Below are 20,604 nucleotides of genomic sequence, written 5' to 3' on the forward strand. Positions count from 1 at the left end.
TTGTTTAGAGTTGGTTAGTTTTACAGGTTCTTCCAGTACACTGAATCTCACTCCTCACACTTAACCCAGACATTTAAATGCAGCAATTCCATTCTGTATCTTCAGTGAGGCCAGTTACCTTCATCAAAGCAGACTGTTCCTCCCCAGCCCTGGACTAACAGAAACTCTCTGAGATCAGCTCAAATCCTGGTTCCAGCTTACACACAAGAACAACATTTAAAATTAATCAATAAACTGACATAATGTAGTACAAGAGCGGTTGATACAGACAGCTGGTAGAATCAACTTTATTTACAGAATGTTACTGGGAAAGTGTCAAGTTAAAAAAGTATGAAAACAGTCTTACAAGGACAAGCTGGTGATTGCATGTTTTACAGGGATTGCTTTGGGAACAACCACTAGAAATATGGGTGACCCCCAACAGCTTCCACGTTGGTGATTCAGCTTGCTATTTCCATAAACACTGTCTCTGCTGGACTGAAACAAACCCACCACAGCACTCTGCCAAGGCTTAGGATACAGACAAGTGTTTTTTTTTTTTTTCCTGCTGCTGGTTTTGCTTTCAGTGAGACCTAAGAAAGAGCAAGTCTGTGAGAGTTCTGGTTTTGCTTCCACCTCTTTTAAAAAAAGAGCACAATGGCCTAAGCTAGATAGAGGACATGACAGCAGTACTAGACTCAACACAAGTGAGGGAGTGAAGTGAGGAACCATGCAGAAGGATGGAGGAGAACATTTAACTGTTCAGGGAAGTGAAACAGGCTTAAAAGGAACATAGTACTTTAAAAACCAAATATACACAGTAAGATCACAAAACTACCCCATCCTCCCCCTTTCAAGCCACAGAACAAGTCTCCAAAGGCAAGTTTCACAGTAATCGCATCACTGGATGCACACGGGACTGAGGACAGTGCTTGGGACTCCCTTCCAGAAACAGCACTGAAGGCAGCACAGGATATTCCACAGCCATGACTGAGGAGTTGAAGGGTGAGGACTCAAAGGCTCCATTTTGATGACCTTTAGTAACTGGCTTGAAAGATTAAAACAAGGAAAATACTGCAGCTAAACAAGGACCAGCACCAGCCCTCCTGAAAGAGCAACGACCTGTCGGTACCTACAGACTGAAGATCTGGCTTTATCATGACTGCACCAGGTCCCATCCTCAAGGCTGTTCAAAGACTAAATAAATCTCTCATTTGGTGGCAAGAGTCACACACAGGGAATCAGACCTTTGTTACACAGACAGCAAGATGTGGACTTTTACTCTGACACTTGAGCTACACTGAGTGCACAGTACGTGACAAAGATGTGAGAGGGAGACCTAGAGGAGATGAGCAGCAAGGAAAGGCAAAGCAACTTCATCCTGTTCACTCACACTTAGGATATGCAACTTTAATCTTAAAGAAAGTCCCACACGTACAATGGAGAAAGGTCCAAACCATAGGCACAACTAAAGCTCAACTGTTATCAGCTACTCTTATGTACAGCTGTATAGATTCAAAAAGGCTATTCTAGGTGTGTATGTACAAAAGATTGTTTATACACAAGTCTGTACAGAAGGGTCTATACATGTAGTTCTCTGCAGAAGGAATCTATAGCTGCTACCTCTACACTAGAGAATATCAGCACTTCATTCACATATCTTACAAAAACAAACAAAAAAAATAGACACTTCCAGGATTAAACTGGCTTTGTCTTGCATCTATATTTCTTCAGGCTTCACTATCCAAGCCATAATGGATCCTTTAGTCTTGATGCAGACATGAGACCAGGACAGGTGCCATGTGCTTTAGTCTCTCGAAAAGAAATTTTGCACAGAGTACTAAAAATAAAAGCCCCAAAAAACAAACAAGAGGTGAAGTCCTGACTATGGACATTTTCATCCAGTCTAAAGAATCACAAGTGTTCCACCCAGTGGTCACTGATCACTGCCGGTATTCCAGTTCATCTACACTGATGACTTTGGATGGCATGGAAGGGAGAGGCTGCTGCAAGACATCTGAACCAAACCATTTTGCAAGGCCAATGGGAGAGCCACTCCTCTGGCTGGGGCGATGGTCGAGCTGTGTGTGCCCGTGAGATAATCCAGTCCGAGGCAGCACGTTCTGAGGGGTTGTTTGCACACCAGCAGGTGATCCCTGTGCTCCAGAGCCTGTGAAATGTAAAGCTATTAGAGGTGAAGTAATACCCAGCACAGATTTGCCCTTGAGCTATCACCTGGTAAGGCATGTGAGCTGAATGTGGCTTTTACTCAATCTCTGAGCCCTGGGAAATCTGGGCACCATGTGTTTATTCTCATTAGTACTCCCATAAATGGCCTGACACTGCCACTTCTGGACACAGTATCATGCAGGTTTGAGCTAGAAGACCAGGATCAAATAGCATTTCCCTGGAGATGGTGGGTGGCCTCTGTCCCAGCAGGGCTGAAAGCTGCACACATGCTGCAAGAGGCAGAGCTGTCAGTGGCAACTCCTGTTCTGAAAGCAAGTGCTTCACTTGGGCTTCCTTCCGGCAGAGCCAAAGCTGCCTCACACCCACACAAGGTCAGTGATTATGAACAACTAAATCAGAGTAGTTCCTGCTAGCACAGTGCCCTCCAAGAGCCCAGCCAGCAGAGTACCTGGAGCAGGCTCCCAGTGTCCCACAGCTCCCACTGCTGGCTGTGCTCTGACCCACCTGATCGCTGTAGCTGCTGCTGCATCATCGCCAGCTGCAGAGGAGTCCCCGAGCGCGGGTTCAGGAGGTGATGGCTTGCTGTTGGTAGTGGGTAAAAAGGCTGGCCAAGCATGGGAGCAGATATTCCCTGCAAGTGAGACAGGTCCACTCCAGGAGGAAGCATACCTGTTGGATGTGAGCAAGAAAACTTCTTAGCTGATAAGCACAAGGAACTTAAAGCAAAACAAAACATATATAATATATATATATATTCAGATGGGTTGGAATTTGTTGTCTGGTTTTACAGGTAAGTTCTCATGTAATAAACATTACTGGTAATATCAGCTTGTGCTGTTCCTAACACAAAGGTCAGTCTTAAAGAGAACATGCACTAACTTAAGGGGGGGAAAAAAAAAAAAAAGCATGGATTACCTGCTTGCAGCAGAGGAAGGTGCTGCGGATGGACCCCCTGTGCCAGCATTCTCTGGACCAATCCTGGGTGCAGTTGGTGAGCAGGTCGTACAAGTGGTACATGGGGAACAAGGGGTACTTGATGAACAGGACGAAGGAAAGGGCCTCCTGGTACTGGGGAGGCCATTGTAGGAGTCTTCCTACCAGCTGATTTGGGCCTGTAGTCTTGCTCTTTGGTGCAACGATTTGCTTGGGTAAGAGGTGTGGAACATGCAGAGCGTTGCAGTGCAGGTAGTTTGGTACCTAAGGTGGGCAAAGTTCCTTGATCTGCATTCTCCACAGAACTAGACAGTAGGTTATCTGTAGCTAGAATTGAATACAACTATTACAGTCCACAGCTAGAGATTGTACCTAATGAAAATTAAAGCTAATGACTGGATTTGATAGTTAAGATTCCAGATCTAGCTGAACTGTACTCATATATATTTAATAGTGAGCATCTCTTTCCTGGATGCTTCTGGCCAAATTATTTCAAAAGAGTAATGAGAAGGAATATGTTCCACAGAAATCCCTTGACAGCAAGCTTAAATTAGACCAGAATCAGCACTAACTCCATCTTTAATTATTATTTTTTTTTTTTTTTTAGGAATTTCGAACTAGCAGCATGGATGAGTCAGTGCCAAAGGTGATGGGAGGTACAAGGGATTCTCCCTAGACAAGATTATAATTCAGAGTTGCTCCAGAAATCTAGCCCAAAGTGGCTTTTCAGTTCAGATGTGTTTGGGGGTGAGCAGCAGCCTTCTATGTCTGCCACTGCTTAGCAGGATTTGGAACACTAAAGCACCTCAAGAAGCTACTTCCATAGACCATCCAGATCAGTTAGATAAGGCCTAAAATACCTTGGCATCAACTGCTACCAGTGGAGGTATTCCAGCTGGACTGCTAACAGGAACTGCAAGGTACCTCTATTACCAGCACTGAAGTACAATTATCCATTAGCCAGCCTGACTGGGTCAGGACACTGGTGTTGAGCATTTCCTTTTAATAGCCTCTTACATCAGTTTGGGTGACAAAATGCTTCCCTGATCTGCTGCACTTAAGAGCTTAATTGGTCTCAGCTTTGGCTGTTCAGTTAGCATGTCTCAAGAGAACTCTTAAGTTTTCAATTACTGGTGTAGACTATGGAAGCATAATTGTTATTATGCTTGTTCATCAAGAAAAGGTACCAACAAACAGTTATGGTCTTAGTGTCACTGTTGCCCACAAACTGACAAACCCAACACTGCTGGAAGACTGCACTTGGAAGTGTATCCATCCCCTCTACAGCTCCAGGCCCTCCTCTCATTATAGGCTCACTCACTTCTACACCCTCATCTCCATGAATCAGGAATGTCTAAAGGTAGCCTGGGCGTATTATGTGCTGAAGCAATTTGATTCTATTCCAAATCCCTTTTGCTTGTGATATTTTTAAAGCCATTACAATACCTTCATTTGGTCTCTGATTTTCATCTTTCACATCACTGATTTTCATTTTCCCAGAAACTGGCTCCTCTTTGCTTTTCTCCTTGCTCTCGTACATCTTGCGAATCACCGAGGTAGGTGTGAAGGAAGGGGACAGCTGCAGAGAACACAGGGAGATGCAGTGCTTTACCCAGTGCTCATTATCCAGGCCACACTATCTCACTTGTGGGTGGACACCAATTCTAGCACATCCTGTCCATTTAAAGCTCTTTTCAATCAGCCGTGGTGTGCCCATGATTTTACTTCACCTCATTTCATAGCTTTACTCTCTAGTTTAAGTACTTCTCTTTAGCTTTTGCAGAAGTCCAATACCAAACCCAGCAGCTGTTCTCAAAGTCAAATGTGCTGTAATGGGCTTGAAACAAAATAGCTGAGCTGTATTTAAAGTTACAGCTGTTTCCTCTTTGCTATTGGTTCAGAACAGCAGCTCCAGGGGAGTTCCTACAGAGCTGCTTTATCTGTATTAACTCAGGGCTGACTGAACTGCAGAGAACTATTGCCTCATTCCCGTTTTCCCCCCAAAGTCCCACAGCACCTGTGGAAGTGACTCGTTTGGAATACAAACAGAAGTACTTGTTTGATTTAGATGGTCTGTGTCAGTCCTGAGCTGCAAGTACTTGATTCACTGGGAAAATTTAGATCAAAGCAACATTCTACACAGTGCTGAAGGCAGAGAGGTAGCAACTTGGCTTTGAGATTTTACTGATTTTCAAAGTGACCCTGAAGCTCCCAGGTATTATTTCAATTATTTCAACCTACACTTAGTTCAGACACTTCATACCCAAAGACCAGTATCCTCTAAAGCAGCTAATGGCTTTCAGCACTTGTCTTCTGAAAACTTAAGCACCAGCATACAAGGGTCTGAGTTTTCATAATCACCTTCATTTGGTTTCAGAAGACCAGGTCAAGGTAACATTAACAGTTTTAGCTATGACAGTGGCCAGAAAGGCTGATTTCCAAGGAGCAGACATTCAGTTAAGCACAAAGTGTAACTCATGAACCTGAGTAACTCCCCTATGGCATCCCTTTCTCCCACTGATTGCCAGTGCTACAGTGCAGTTACTGCAGACACCTCTACAGCTTTCCCCACACCCCCAGTCCCTCAGGTACTGACCATGCTGGTGATGGAGGCTGCAGGGGCTGGAGAAGATGCATTCCCTCGGTGTCCTGGGGCGGGGGATTTCGTCACTCGCTGCTGCCTGTTAAGGGACAGGGAGTCAGTAAGAAGAGGCACAGAATGAAAGGCAGCACTGCCAAGAACCAGTGCAAGCCTGACTGGTGCAGATACCTAGTGAAAGACAATATTCACACTAAAAATCAGTTACAAGTGTACCCCTTAAATTTTGCAGTCAGATGCTCACCTGTTCCTGTAGCCATCTCTGCTCTTGTCCATTTGTGGTTTACCAAAGCCATGCTGATAGAAGTTTGCTGCCTGTAGAGCCAAGTCATGTGGGAGTGTAAGTCCCTCTAATGCAGCTTGCTGTATCTCCAAGGGACTCATCTGAAGCAGAATTGCATAAAAAAACAAATCAAAGCCTGGATTTGGTTGTGTTTTATTTAAGATACTGAAGACTGACTGCTATAGCTACTAATGTCTTCACAAAGTGTCTGCCAAGAGCCTCTTTTATTGACAGGCAATAGAAGCTTAAAAAAAAAATCTTGTACTTGAGGTACTCTAAGATGGGTCAAATTGTAATGATGTTTTGAGACTGTACTAAATTAGACTTTGCATCCTCACACTCAGAGTAAACTTCAGCATAAAAATCTGAATGCAAGAGCTGAGTGTCCCCAAAGGTTAGTTCTAGACCAGACACCATAAAAAAAAAATAAAATAAAATATGAATCTACATTAAGCAAAAAGCTTGTCATCTGACCTGTGCTGCAACTGGGCTCATGGGCTTCCTTACACCTGGGAATGGATCACCAAGCAATTGCTGAGAACCTTGTCCAAAACCTAAAGAAGATTTAACAGTTGCATTTAAAAGAACTAACAGTTTCTTCCAATACATACAACAGTATATATCCTGATGTAAAACAATTCCACATGAATTAAGGATTCCCTGTGAAGACTCTCAGCTCACCCCTTAAATCCACAGAGCTTTATCTCTTCCTTGTCACTGGGCCAGAGAGCTACAAAGGAGGCTACTGATGGTGTTTTGCAATACAAATGGCCAAACAGTCCTTGAAAATTAGACTCTTACCCAGTAGCTGGGCACGTTATCCCACAGCAGAACTCACTGTGGGCTCTGGCTGAACAACTCAGCGTTAGAGACACTGACCTAGCTGCCCACCAAGAGCCAGGAAGCTTTTACAGTTCTGTAAAACATTCCTTAAAACAAACCCAAGCAATAACAACCCCTTTGCAGGCAGTCTCACCGAGGGGGGAGGATATTCTGTGGCGCAGGTAATCCGCGGAGGCGGCTCGCGTCGGGAACACGGGGGGAATGGGGGGAGAAGGGGCTCTTTGTGTCAGCAGAGAGGCTGCAGGTTCCAAACCACCCATCAGGCCACTCAAGACATTCGATGAAGCAGGTCTGGCAAGGGGTGGGCCAAGAAGTTCCTAAGAATAAGTGATGAAGAATGTTCAGATACGAGCAATTTGCACAAACAAGTCACATTATGACACTACAGGCCACCCTATTTATAGCAAGTTAGAGACAAGAGGGACTTGTGCAACTTATACACCAATTCTGGTTTGCCCAGAATTAGGCACTTTACAGGCTTTTCATTTCCAAGTTGTAATTACAGGAAATATCAGGACAAGACACATTTCTAACTACATTGCACTAGTGACTAGTTCTCTCTTCTCTACAGAATCACTTCTCACTACTGACGTCATAATTCTTCTTGTCAAATACTACTTGTTCTCCCATTGGGGATATGCTTTTAAGTATTTCCCTCCCCCCAGTAAAATACCTGCAGAATATTCTTTGATAGAGGCTGGCCTGACATCTCTGGAGGTGACATTAAGTGGCTTTCAAGGCTCTGCTAAGAAAATGAAAACACTAAATTAGACAGATACAATCAAACTCATTAAGAGACAATCCACATTTGTCTCAGTGATAGAAATAAGTTCGCCTGTTCTGTTGGAACAGTAGTTTATGCATCAGCCAAATAAAATTCCAGCAAAGTGAAGGGCTGAGCTGGCTCACAGATCTTCCCTAGCTAAGAAAAATGCCTTGTGCTGGATTGTATCCAGGTAGTTCACTGTTCCTCCTTCAAGTTTGGGTCAAATACATGGATTTATATAATTGTGTAAACTGGAGATGGAACATTCAGCCAGTGGTTAACTGAAAACATGCACAAACTGAAAAATGTTTGTATATTAGAGAAATTATTTAAGATGTTCTTCTGTGCACCCAAATAGCACATCAATGCAAAGAGACAGCCAGAAATGAAAGTCTTAAGTCTGAAATCAGTCTGCAAATTCTTCACAGGGCAAATTTACATTTTTCACTATCTTTTAGTGAAGGGAGATGAGCCTAGAAGTCCTTGGGTATAGTCTGGCAGGAAAAACAAACATGTGAGACTTCCTCAGTTGTTAGAAGTATGTTATGGTGCCAGCAGTGGTTGCTGATAGCTTCTGGGGAAACACAGTTTTGGCAGTTAGTGGCAGGATGAAATTTCATCCTACAATCTCATAGCCTAAACCTTAGTATCATCTGTTGTTTAACATTAATCTTCCAGCTAACAAGCATTCACTTCAGTTTTATCTTAGTACAAGTCATGTTAAAAGCCAAGTTTAAAATGTTAGACTGTGCACTGACAGAGTTGTATTAAAACAAAGTCATGAAAAACATCTGAGCTCCAGGTTAAGTGTTGGCTGTACCCACACCACAAGCATTTTAACAGAGGTAGCAATCATTAGACTTCTCATATAGCTTTAGAGTTCTGGGGCTTTCAGAAAGTTCACTTGAAATCAATCCTGTGACTTCTGAACTGGAAAACCCTCACTTTGAATTACTTTGGCTGGAGAAAAGAGACCAAAGCATCTCTCTCAGTTTCCCCTCCAAACAACATTCTAAATGCAAGCCTGTATTTAATATCACACTGCTCATGGATCACAGGTTATCAGAGGGGTTGTGCAAGGGGTTCCCCTGATCAGAACCCAGGAGTTAATCCCCAGAGCCAGGGCTCTGCTACTCACATTGACTTTGGGCTGGGAGGGCAGGGTCCCGCTGGCCTTCATGCTGCTCACTAGTTTGTTAAACGCCGTCATGTCTCCATCCTTCTTCATCTGCCTGGAGCCAGTGGCATTCAATGCTTCCTCCATCTGCTCAGCCATAAAGGGAGTGGCAATTTTCCCCTCCTGATCCACTTTCAGGCCTTTTAGCCCAGCTTCAACTTCTTCCACTGAAAGCACGACTCCTGAATGTGCTGAGAAATACAGAAGAAATACTGGTAAACCACGATTCTGTTCTCAAGTGAGCTGATAGTTCTTGTGCAGGTGTTCAATACAAGTTGGTTGAAAACAAGAAACAGCCAAAACCTTTTTTTCTGATCCTCTTCCCAGCTGTCAAACCACGACTGACCTGTGTTTAGACTAATTCTAATATCCAAATTCAGAGAATTGACATGCACAACTACTGGCACGTGAGACTGCCCAAGAGCCAGTTTAGGTTTCAGCTGCTAAGTTCTCCCTACCTTTCATTTATCCTACAAGACATGCAGTTTACAACTTTGCCTGCATTTAATAGAGAATATTAGTGTGACAACTGATTCTTTTTCAGTTAGGAAAGCTGCATTTACTCCAGGAGACCAGATGGCCTTCCAATCACAGTGCAAGCCATGTCAAGTTGCTTGAAGCCATCATGAGTAGAAGGAATACATACCTGGAAAATCTAGAGACTTTGGACAATCAGTTAACACACTTCACTTGATGTGTATAAAGCTTGAAGTAGATTTTTTGCTCAGAAATTAAAGCCTCTATAGAAAGATTCCACTGGCATAAGCAGAATAAGGTACAAGTGTTATTAGCAGTATTTTTTTCCTGTGTGTGCATATGTACATATATAAATACCTACTGGTGCCCAACATCAAGGCTAAATATGCCTTATGGACCAGCTAACACACATCACAAGGTATGACACCTTAAGAGAAAAGAAAAGAGACAGGAGCATGCCATGGGTTGCTGTAGCAGGATGTTGGCCCAAAGAAAAAGAGATTTACTGGAAATTTGGGCAAGAAGGTGGAGAAAAGAAACAATGATGCAGACATGCAGCATGGAACATGAGCAAATATGATGCTGGTGGACCTGAAAGCTCCACATCACTCCAAGAACTGCACAGCATTTTATGGGAATACAGAACCTGCAGCAGGTACTTCTGAGTGAATGGAAGCTTCCCCACAAACTTTTGTTCCTTCATCCTTGGTTTGTGAGGATCAAAGTTGAAAAAGTTTTTAGTAGGAAAGTCAGATTAAGCAGAACACAGAAGAGACTTGTAGCTCTATTTAAGTCAAATTAAGAAAGTTCTCCACATGTTAGCCAACACTCCCTGCTGGATGCTTCAGAACATTTGCAGTACTTGGATGCTTTCCTTCCTTGCTGCTTCACACAAATCAGAGCACTTTTTGTTCAGTCCAGTTTACATGGCAATACATGCTGCTTGCCAAAGAGAAACCAATTTGGAATTAGACCTCGAGATTTCCAAGAACACATGCATTTTGTACCCTCCGTGCATGCTATGGGCCCAAACATGCAAATCCCTAACCTGAAGGTGCCCTAGAACATTAAAGTCAGGCCTGAACTCTGTTTAGAACAGCTGATGCTGGCAAAAGTGAATTCCAACAGACTTAGTTCCCTGGAACCCTGTGATTCCAGCCAAGATTTCTCTTATTATGCTGTGCTGTAGCTTTATGTTATTTAATTAATGCCCCAAACAGTACAAGGCCACTGTGCTTCAAGTGGCAGCAAGTCTTGGCAAGTTCAAGTTTACAGTATGCACTTAAAAAAAATAATAAAAATCACATCCTCAAGCCACTGTTCAGCTTCTTAGACACTGACAGTTAATGGATCAACATGATTACAGATGCTTCCAAGGATGACTTACACTGTCAGTTTTTGGTAAAGCCAGAGGTTAAATGCCACAGTTTCAGAGCTGACATTACCAGTCTCCAGTATGAAAAACTTATGCAAATGCCATACACAAAGCTGGAAACTCAGATCAGGGCTTGCATCATCCTATGATTGTTACTGGCCAGTAAAGCAGTCTGATAGTGCTGGTGTCATCCTGGGATAGGATGAAAAGAATCAAGGATGATACGGACACAGAGCTGTTGAATACTGGGTTTCAGTAAATCTATAATACTGCCTACTCCTGGATTTGGCAGGTGAGGTTTCCAGAACACCAAGCCTCTTGCTGTGAGACACTGCAGCACAAGAACTTGACAATAGCTGAAGAGGCACTTACTGCTCTCTCTAAGCTTTTCCTTGTTGGCTGAAAGACTTGAGAGAAGAGGTTTTAAGTCCACTTTGGCTTTCTGTAGCATTTCTAGGATGTCCACTTTGTTTTCAGAGTGGTCTTCCAATGGAATGGGAGCAAAGTAGTTTCCAGAGTTCTGGCCAGGGGAGAGAATGGCTTGCTCTAGACCTGAAACAGCAAAACCAGGAGCACTGCGACATCAGTTCACCAACCCAACGGCTCAAGATGAACACACACTGGTAACCAACCTCAACACGTCACTGAAAAGTTATGGCTCACACCCCTTGCCTGGAAAGTCATCAGGAAGCATTGACAAGAACATTTATAAAAAGAGAACTTACAGCTGCTTTACTGTAAGAGCTTCCAGAAGAATGTCAAGCGCTTAAACTGTGGGAGAATTCCCTGTCCTGAAGCTTTATCTGCCATGTTCTTATTGAATGAGTAAGAAAGAATGTGGAAGGAGGCTCCCTGAGCCTGCACTGTCCTAGAGCCTTACCTGCCAGCCTCTCCAGCTCCTCATGAGGGGTGGATCTCAAGCTGCTTGACCGACTTCCAGAATGACTGGGATTAGAAAACCACCTGCTGAACCTGCTGGCAGACACTGTACCTTCCCCCAGCACATCCTCTATCAGCTGGTTATGGGAGGAAAAACAAAGGGAAAAAAAGAAAATCTTAACAGAAGCAAGGTCAGCAACATCTCTGAAAAGCTCTACTGTGCAACCAGGATTCTTCTGCTGCAGACAACTAGATGCTGCTCTCAGAGTGTCAAAGCTTTGAACTGCTTTTTTCCTTCCAAAATGGCACCATTTGTATATTCAGTTAAAATAACCCAGTGTACATCTCTTATTGACAGCAAATATTTGCTCAGAGTAAAACTGTAACTGAAACAGCACAGAGCCCCCAAAGACCATTAAATACAACATTCTAAAGTGGAAGTGTAAAAAAACCCAAACCCCAACAAGTATTTAAAAAAACGGTGCATTATAAAATGTAATTCAAACTAAATGTTTTTATATCTTGCAAGATTAAAGCAGTTAAAGCCTGGTCAACAGGCACAGATGAGTTTCAACATGCAGCATGTTTACTTTTAGACATAAGAAGAGCAGCTTCCTCCTATCAGAGAAGTTGTTTTGTCTGAAACAAGTGTCCCAGCACACTTTACAACAGCAAGACAGTATTGATCCCCTTGGTTTTGATTGTTTGACTCCAACACATTAGAAGAATTAAGACAAGTAATGTACAGACCTATAGTAACACTTGTCACAGACATATCACCATCACAAAGAAACTCACTTTTTTGACAAATAACATCAGCCCATCTGTCTCATCAGCAGCTATTTTGACTTGGGAATTCCCTGCTTTTGAAAGGAGTCACCATCTTGCAGGTATGCTGAAAATCAGATTGTCAAGTCTAAAGACACCTCATCTATATATTCTACAGGGAGAACAAACTCTCCTCCAGTATACTTGTCAAATTACTGCCACCATATGATGAATCTTTGTTGACACAAACCCTTTAAGAACATTACTGGTATTGATAACAGTGCAGCCAGGTCTCCCAGACAGTATTCACCTGGGGTCTCCAGGCTTCACTGCCTTCCAGGAAGCCTCTCCAGAAGATCTGTTTGCTGCAATTCCCAGACTTACATGGAAAAGGTTGTTCTCAACTATACTAAATTTGTACAGTGAATCTTCTCTGAAGATATCTTAAATACTTCCAAAGAAGATCCATTCAGGATGACAATTTTGAGTCTTCAAGTAGTGATCAAAAGAAAGACAGTCAGCTAGTTTGCCTCAAACACTGTCTTTGGAGATGGATCCACTCCCAGGAATAACACTTTGGCAGTGACATCCTAACACTCCAAAGCTACATCTCTGCAAATTCATTGTACACTTACACACTGCACAAAGCAACTTTCACAAAGCAACAGGTTTTAGCTTTCACAGAATGCAGCAGCAGCAGCAAAAATGCTTCTCATTAATACAGCCAGTCTTAAAAACCAAAAAACTCACTGAAGCCAGGCCAGGAACACTTTTATCCAAGTTAAAGAACTCATTGAAGTCAAACTCTCCTGGAGCTGGTTCTTGTAAAGCAGCTTCTCTAGGAACTTCTTGATCTGCTGGAGTTTCATTGGCAAGGACAGTCTGCACTTCATCCTCTTCTACCACTCCACCATTGCATTCTATCCCTTAAAAAGAAAACCAAGTGGCTGCTGAATCACTGAACTCAACTATTTCCTGTGGGAACAGTGCCCAACAGCCAGTGCATTTGCCCAGGGATTAGAAGCACAGGACCAAAGTACCCCACCCCCTGTGGTATCTCATCAGTTATACTGTGCTGGCTGCCTTCTGCTGCACACCACACCCCCTAGCACAGAGCTTCCAGCCTGTTATGCAGACTATCCAGCTTAAGAAAATAAGAACTGCCTTTGAACTGTGCATTAACAACGGCCCCCTGCTCAACCCAGGGAGCACACACACATCAGATGTGCTGCCACACCAAGCACACACAGCTGCTGCTGGTTTTCCATCAAGAATCCTCTGGAAGCTCCTGCCTTCTTGATTCAGGTTCTTATTGTTTAAGCACGTGACAAATATTGCTCCTCCTCCTCCACCAGGAGCAAGGCACCTCTTGCTTTAAAGACTTCTCAACAAGCTGGTAGAGGTGCTGCAAAAAAGCTGTGACATGACCACAAACCTCCTGTGCTTGGAAACAGCACTACAGTTCAGTGACACCCCAGGTGTAGCTGTTTATTCACTCATGTTGTCCACCTGCAGAATTTCTAGCACTAAAAAGTCATCTTCCCTCTTGCCATACTGCAGCTTTTTCAGTGGTAATAATCACTGCAGACTTGAAGTCCAATGAATGCACACAAATTCAAGTCTCCACATTCAGTTCACAGCCACATTCCTGGCAGCTGTATGCCCAAATCCGTGTTGCTAATGTTAGTATTACTAAAAGGAAAAAATGTTTCAAGTTCCTCAGAGCATTAGCTTAATTTAAACCAAGGCTTTAGCATCGAGCAAGATATAGAAGAGAACAAACCCTTTTTAATAACTTATCAACTCCTGCTATTATTCAACATCCATACAAGGTTTTTTCCCAGCCTCTCAACCCTGCCTCTGTTTGGAAAAAAATTAGTATTTTACCATCTAATTCATCTTTTAGATCATAAATACCTTTACAATGCCCTCTCTATCCTGGAACATGCCACAGTGGCAGACAAAGCCCTGGTGAATGTCCATTACCTTCTTTCAGGGAGGCCGTGCGTCGCCTTGTACGTTTTCTCCCTTTGTGATCTTCCTCCAAAATTTTATCATCAAAGCCTGTGAGCTCAATGGTTTCAGACTGACTTGTAGGACCAGCAGAGAACCACTCAGGCTCCTCTTCAGTGTAAGAGTCATTCCTCCTTCGCTCCCCAAAGACACGTTTGCTGTCACCAAACTCCCTCTGAAGTGGGATATTAACAATGTTAACCATAAAATGCTGCTTCATAAGATTCCTCCTTCACTTCCAAAGCAAATGACCATTTTTGAGGGGTTTTTTAAGGTTTATACACACTCCCTGTATGCTCAGTAAACTTTTAAATTTTAAACTTCACAGCCAAATTTCTGCTTCATTGCACCACAGGCCATTGATCCACAGGTGCCTCTATAAACTCAGATCCTAACATGTAGGTTAGTGGTTCTTTCTTCTTAAAAGCAGAAAATATTCAAAAAAAAGCCTGAAAGCACAGAAAGCTTCCATTTGCTGAGGTTAAAAACAATACTCACTGACAACTGCTAGGTTAAGAACTACAAATGAACTATGAGACTTTTGAGTATCTTGCTGGCAAGTCAACCACAGGCAAGGTTTGTAAGATAAACAGTATCAGATGCATCCCAGCTGAGCTATATGAAGGGATGTAACTAAGTTTTTGAAGCACCAAGTGCTCCCCCTTTACACCATAAAGGTGACTTTAAGAAGAAATGGCCTCCTGTCACAGGACACTGAACTGCTGCGTGCACTCATCTGCCCCTGGTGCTTTCAGTGCAAAGTGCCCCAAAACTCAGATTTAACAAGCAAACAGGAACAGAAAGCACAAACCCTGAAGCGTTTGTCCTTGTAGTCCCTGTCACGGTCTCGGTCTCTTCCATCCCTGGAATCCCCACCCCGATGGTCTTTGTCAAAGTTCCGGGAGGAGATGATTCTCCCGCTGCCGATCCTGCGGCCCCCGATCACCCGGACCCCGTCACTGTCCTTTTCCAGGGGGCTCCCCGCCCGCCGGGAGCTCACAGAGGCAGTCACGTGACAGCCACCCCCAAAGCTTCGCCTCTGGGGACTCAAGACCACATCCAAATCATCTTCTTTCACTCGCTCCCTTGGGTCTGCAAGTCAAAGACCACACAAAAAGCAGTACATTTAAAGTGCTGGTAAAGACAAGGGACTTGTCTGTTCCACACCCTTGCTGCTATCCCAGGGCTTTTCGAAGGACACTCATGGTTTATTTTGGGAAGCTAACCTAGCTGAGATCACAGGACGAGCAGATAAAGAATTTACAGCTGGATATTGAGGAATCACTGTGGTCTCCTCAGAAGTACCTGCTTTCCCACTATAGATTATCTAAGTACTCATCCTTGAGCTGTAGGGAAATAGCACCCTGCACTTGCACTACCTCCTACATGGCAATAGTGGGATAACCAACTGCTGCCCAGGTTTGTTCTTAGCTAAGTTACCAGAAAACCAACTACAGCCTAGTTACAGCAACCAAGACTTCCCTGACACGTATTCTATGCAGTCAATCAATTTTCAGAAATATTTTATAGAGTCTTCTTTGTGTTACCCCAAAGGAAAGGTTCTGCCAACAGCCCAGGTTCAGGTGGGATCTCGTGCTGTAAGAACACTCACCTACTATCCTACGCATAAGAGAAGTCCGATCTGAATCCAAATCTTTTTTAAAGCTTTCCACTGGTGAAGTTCTTCCTGAAGTCGGATATAAAGATGCATGCCACTTCTCTGGATCCCAGACACCATCACTGTGGAAACAGAATTGCAGGATTGTTTGCTACCCTGTAGTCTAATACATAATTCACAGTGCTGCTGCTGCTGCAAACCCAGAATTCGCTGGTCAGCAACCTGTACAAGTGAAACATCTTTCACACCCAGCTTCTAAATCTTTGCCTTACTCCGGTTTACTACCTCACACATGGTATTTGGATCCCTCCTGTAACAGTAAGGAAGTATAATACCCACCATCAGGTTATAAAGGGTAGTTATTGGTGAAGTTTATCTGGTACACTGAAAAACAGCTCAAGAAGATCATATGCTGCTGCTCTTAAGCATTCAGATAATTTTATTTCCTTCTCACACTTACTACTACAATAAATTAACCTGAACAGTAAACAAACTGCTGCTTAGCAAACCTAAAAACACAACCAAGAACACTCACCTTCATTTTTAAATGAAGTAATCATGGGAGAGTAATCCACCAAGCAAGGCAGCTCATTACAACCTGACCCAGTCTGTGCTACAGCCATCTATACTGTAGGCAGTTTTTCCTGCAAGTCTATCAGACTCATGTTGTGTGAAGTTATAACATGAGATCCAGCAGAAAGTAATCTTTGTTCAAAGCACAAAAGCCCTGGCCAGAGCACTGAACCTTTTCTAGTGGATTAGTACTTCTGAAAACTGTCATACACTGAACTCTGCAGCACCTACATCTCCCATCAACATAAGAGCACTTCTTAGCTAAGAGTTTTTTGCAATTTAAACTTTTATTTTGAGAGAAGTGTATATAGCCTTTGTATAATTAAGAAAATACCTGTCGTATTTTTCAGAAAGACAAGAAGGTCTTTTCTTAGAGTAGGGACGCTCTTTAATATCAAGCAGTTCCTCCTAGAAAAAGAAATAAATGAAGACATTAGTTTCAGTTCTCATCCAGACAAAATTTAAGTGACTCAAACTGTCTATTCCAGACTGCCTGTTCAATGCAGTGTTGCAACTGGACAACCCCAGTTTCACAATATGTTGTTTCACATTCTGTGAATTACTGCAGTGAAAGCTTCTGTTTCAGTTCTCTTTCAGTGGCCACTGACCAAACACTTATTTGGAGCACTGATCCTTACTAGGTCAGGTTCAGTCCTTGGGAACACTCCCAGGCTGTTCACACCATATATGTTTACATATTCACTTCCTTGGACAGCTCAGCTTATAAGCAAGACAGGCATCACAGACACTGGAGCTGCTGAGTTCTCAAGGAGGAATCAAAATTGCTGTGTTTAATGTTCAGCAGGTAAAAAAGCACTGCCACAATACCAGTTACCTGGAAATTCCAGACAAACTTGCCATTTCCAATTCCATCACCAATTCCAAGATTACCGGAATGCATCTTATACAATTACCCATTCCACCCAACACCAAATCAATGCTGAAAGATGACTTGTTTTCCCACTTTGTACCAGCTTTCAAACAGTCTTTGGTTTACCATGGCACACCCTGAGTCAGTCATTTGATTGCCAATCAATCCAGAGTTTGCTACACTTGAAAAGCATTATTATTGATGTGATCATCAGTGCTTTAAATCATCATTAACTTGGCTGCAATCAAGATCCACATTTCTAATTAGACTTACTCCTTCTCCCTAGATTAACTTCCCTCAATCTGCCTTCCCTCCCAACTGTACTGAACTGATTCACAACTGTGCAGAAATCAGTAGCAGCTGGAAGGATAAAGAAATCCTAAGCAGACACATCAGCCAAACTGAAGGAAATCTCTTTACCTTTTTCCCCCAAGAATACAACATCCTCTAGAGCTTTTACATCATTATCCCCATGTGATTAAAATCAGTTCATTAACTATGTGGGCTTGATACTTGAAAGTTTCCAGATGGCAGTTTGGTAGCTGGATAAAATCTACACATACACATTCAAGCATCATCCTGTACCAGCCTTCAGCAAAAAGAGCTCCATTAAAGGGAGGAACACTGCCCTCCCTGCCCACAAGCTTCCCAAAATAAACCTCAATCTGTGAGTAACATCAGTGCTGTAATACTATCACAGCCTGGTGCAGATACTACGAGTATTAACAGCCCTGTCCATCACCACATCGGGAATGGGCTGTTCCTCTGGCCACGAGAGGGAGTCCACAGGCTCTCAATCACATCCTATCACAATCCCTCATTCAAGTGAGGAAAATTTGAATTCTTTCTTGGCTTTTGCTCATTAGCTGTGCACTTGTGCAGCAACAGCTTCCCACGAGCTAGAAAAGACAAGGCTTGGACTACCCAGAGTAGTGTAGCAGTCCACTCCTGGAACAGAGGAGATGAATGCTGGCACTTCCAGAGTGTGGTGTTGGTGGGTTCTTGTTTAATTCACACACTAGTACGTTTAAGTAGGTGGGTGAAAAGTATGTTTAACTGTTAGCAAACAGTTTTAATCAAACATCTGAGAACTACTCACAGTGTAGCCAATTGTTTTCCTACTGGCAGTAAGTGAATATAAACCACTAAAGGAAATCAGTCCCCTTTCCAAATCAGCGGCACATATCCCAAAACAGTGTTCCCTCAATCCCTAATTAGTAGGAAACTGGAACATCTGAAAATGTCTTACAATACTGATTACATGAGCACCTTAAATCAGCTATATTTAACCTGTTACATGTAAAAGAACCATAATATGAGGAAAGATATTTCAACACAGACTGATTTCTGGTATTTCTTGATTTAGACTCCTTGGAAACCAACAGGTAAGCAAGACTAGACACCTTCTGGCACTAGTTCTGCAACTTTATCCTGATCAGAAACTATAGGTACTGAATTAACAAAAGTGATGCTAAAAATACATTGGTTTCAGTGCACACTCACCACTAGCACCAGCTGAATGCTGCCCAAAAAGCAGGATTTGAAGCTACATTCAGTTACTACTCTTGAAAGGAACTGGACAGGACAGAACAAGTACAGATACCACTTTTTCAACAGGGAGAGTTTAAAAACAACTCCTCTCCTTCATTTAAACTGAATAGCAAGGCCTGAAGAAAAGCATACTTAACATCCTCGAAGGTTAAGTGCCCATCTTCTCTAAGAAGTTACAGAATCAGAAAGCCATGCTATTCCCATGAAGTTTTGCCAGTTCTGAAGTACGTGGTTTATTGTTGATGTCTAGTTAAAATAAGCCAGAGCTCCACTATCTCAACAGAACAGGGTCACAATGATAAATTTTTTTTTTCTTTTAAAAAACAACCTACCAGGAAACCAACAGCTCTGAATTCCTCAAGGAAGATAACAGTCAGCAACAGTAAACTGTCTCACCCTGTTCCACACTTCAGGCCATTTGCTGTAAAGTATCTTAACAGATTTTCCACAAAGCAATGACCACCTGTTCCCACAGCTTGCAGCCATAGGAAAACCAGCCCCCATTACAGACTCTTTCCAAAGGCAGTTTTCAACAGTGGTACCAGAACCCCAAACAAGATTTGAGCCCTAAACACAGCACATCAAACTCACTCAGTACTGAAATAATCTTTAACTGCAAGTTATTTAGTCACTGTTCTTCCACTCACACACATACATATTTAGGTATCACAGTTAAACAAAAGCACCCGTGTTCAGGTTTTAACACTAAGCATTGGTTGGAGTCATAACTGCTTAAGCTTCCAGTGGCCAAATATGAGCAATTCTAAAGTTACAGAAGGCATCCAGTAAACATGTTAGAGTTCCTGATAAGATCTTGTGTGCTACACCTTCCTAGGAAGTGGCACCTACTGCAAGGAAACATTTTGGTCAACCTCTTAAAGGAACTCTGCTGAAAGCAGAACTAGAACTGTGAAGTGCAAGCGCTTGAGAGAGCTGGTAGAACAACATACTTCAGTCTCTACCATTACCTCAGCACATGCTGTGGGGTGCCCAGATATTAAAATGAGGTGGTGGGAATCAAGAAGTATCTCGAGGACAGGATTGCACAGCGACATCCCATTTAACAAGCTGCTCGTTTTACACCACCTCGCAAATCCTAATCCAGGCAAAGGCTTTTCAGCTTTCACCTCACTGCTTCCCTCTTACAGAGCCTCCACCTCCCACTCTACTTCTGTGGCCAAGAGCTCCACACACAACTCAGGGAGGAAAGGGGAGCTGACCTTAGTGTAACGATGTGGGTATTTGGTTGGGATTCTGTTCAGCTCCAGGAAAGCATCGCCATTTTCCGTTTCTGTTACACCTCCTCTTTTATCCATGGTTACTTCAAAGCCTTTGACCACGGAGCTAATTAAAACAAAACCAAGCCGTCAGATTTCGACCCCTGCGGTTCTGGAGGGAGCGTTTTCCCTCCAGCCTGAGCAGCCAGTTCGGCACTGGGGCACCGCAGGGAAGCGCCGGGTTCCCCAAGAGCGCCCGTTCCCGGCCGGTACCGCCCCCCGCCCCGACCCGGCGGCTCCGGCTGGAGGGTCCGACCCGCTCCCGCAGCCCAGCCTGTGAGCTCCCACACCGCAAACCCCGCTCCGGGGGCACGGCCGGGCCGCGGGGCCGCCGGACCCGCCTCCCCACCCACCTCCCGGGCCCCGCCGGGCTCGGGCTCCGCTCGCCCCGCGGCGCGGGGGCAGCGCGGCCCAGGCGCCGTCCCGAGGCAC

At 43.5% G+C, this 20,604-nt stretch overlaps 1 protein-coding gene across 7 annotated transcripts; it reads right to left on the minus strand.

Annotated features, from left to right (window-relative positions):
- Window positions 1–259: 259 nt before the first annotated feature.
- Window positions 260–20,544, minus strand: EIF4ENIF1 (eukaryotic translation initiation factor 4E nuclear import factor 1). 7 transcript variants are annotated; one of them, XM_027661556.1, is made up of 19 exons: window positions 20,526–20,544; window positions 20,116–20,239; window positions 16,808–16,881; window positions 15,895–16,022; window positions 15,094–15,374; window positions 14,256–14,457; window positions 13,020–13,195; window positions 11,503–11,638; window positions 10,995–11,174; window positions 8,732–8,961; window positions 7,501–7,572; window positions 6,961–7,144; window positions 6,459–6,538; window positions 5,946–6,085; window positions 5,699–5,783; window positions 4,549–4,681; window positions 3,085–3,429; window positions 2,674–2,838; window positions 1,497–2,149 (listed from the first exon to the last, which is right to left on the minus strand). In XM_027661556.1, exons 2-19 carry the CDS (start codon window positions 20,209–20,211, stop codon window positions 1,923–1,925), a joined length of 2,934 nt encoding a protein of 977 aa, XP_027517357.1. In that variant the 5' UTR covers window positions 20,212–20,239; window positions 20,526–20,544; the 3' UTR covers window positions 1,497–1,922. The 7 variants fall into 7 exon arrangements, with proteins under 7 accessions (XP_027517363.1, XP_027517361.1, XP_027517356.1 ...); XM_027661562.1 differs by lacking the exon at window positions 20,526–20,544 and having other exon boundaries at window positions 260–2,149; window positions 3,085–3,147; window positions 20,116–20,452; XM_027661560.1 differs by lacking the exon at window positions 20,526–20,544 and having other exon boundaries at window positions 260–2,149; window positions 3,085–3,366; window positions 20,116–20,452.
- Between the last annotated feature and the right edge of the window lie 60 nt (window positions 20,545–20,604).

This window comes from Corapipo altera, unplaced genomic scaffold (assembly GCF_003945725.1).
Source record: "Corapipo altera isolate COAL_440 unplaced genomic scaffold, ASM394572v1 150, whole genome shotgun sequence".
In the NCBI taxonomy this organism is placed as follows: domain Eukaryota; kingdom Metazoa; phylum Chordata; class Aves; order Passeriformes; family Pipridae; genus Corapipo; species Corapipo altera.

What these genes read in the sequence shown, in the direction of transcription:
- EIF4ENIF1 (XM_027661555.1), bottom strand. Translation starts at nt 20,211, where the DNA reads ATGGATAAAAGAGGAGGTGTAACAGAAACGGAAAATGGCGATGCTTTC. An exon ending in GTGTTCCTGGCCTGGCTTCA is followed by an intron (nt 11,639 to 13,019) that starts GTGAGTTTTTTG and finishes TCCCATAACCAG; the next exon opens with CTGATAGAGGATGTGCTGGG. An exon ending in CCTTCCTCTGCTGCAAGCAG is followed by an intron (nt 2,839 to 3,084) that starts GTAATCCATGCT and finishes CACATCCAACAG; the next exon opens with GTATGCTTCCTCCTGGAGTG.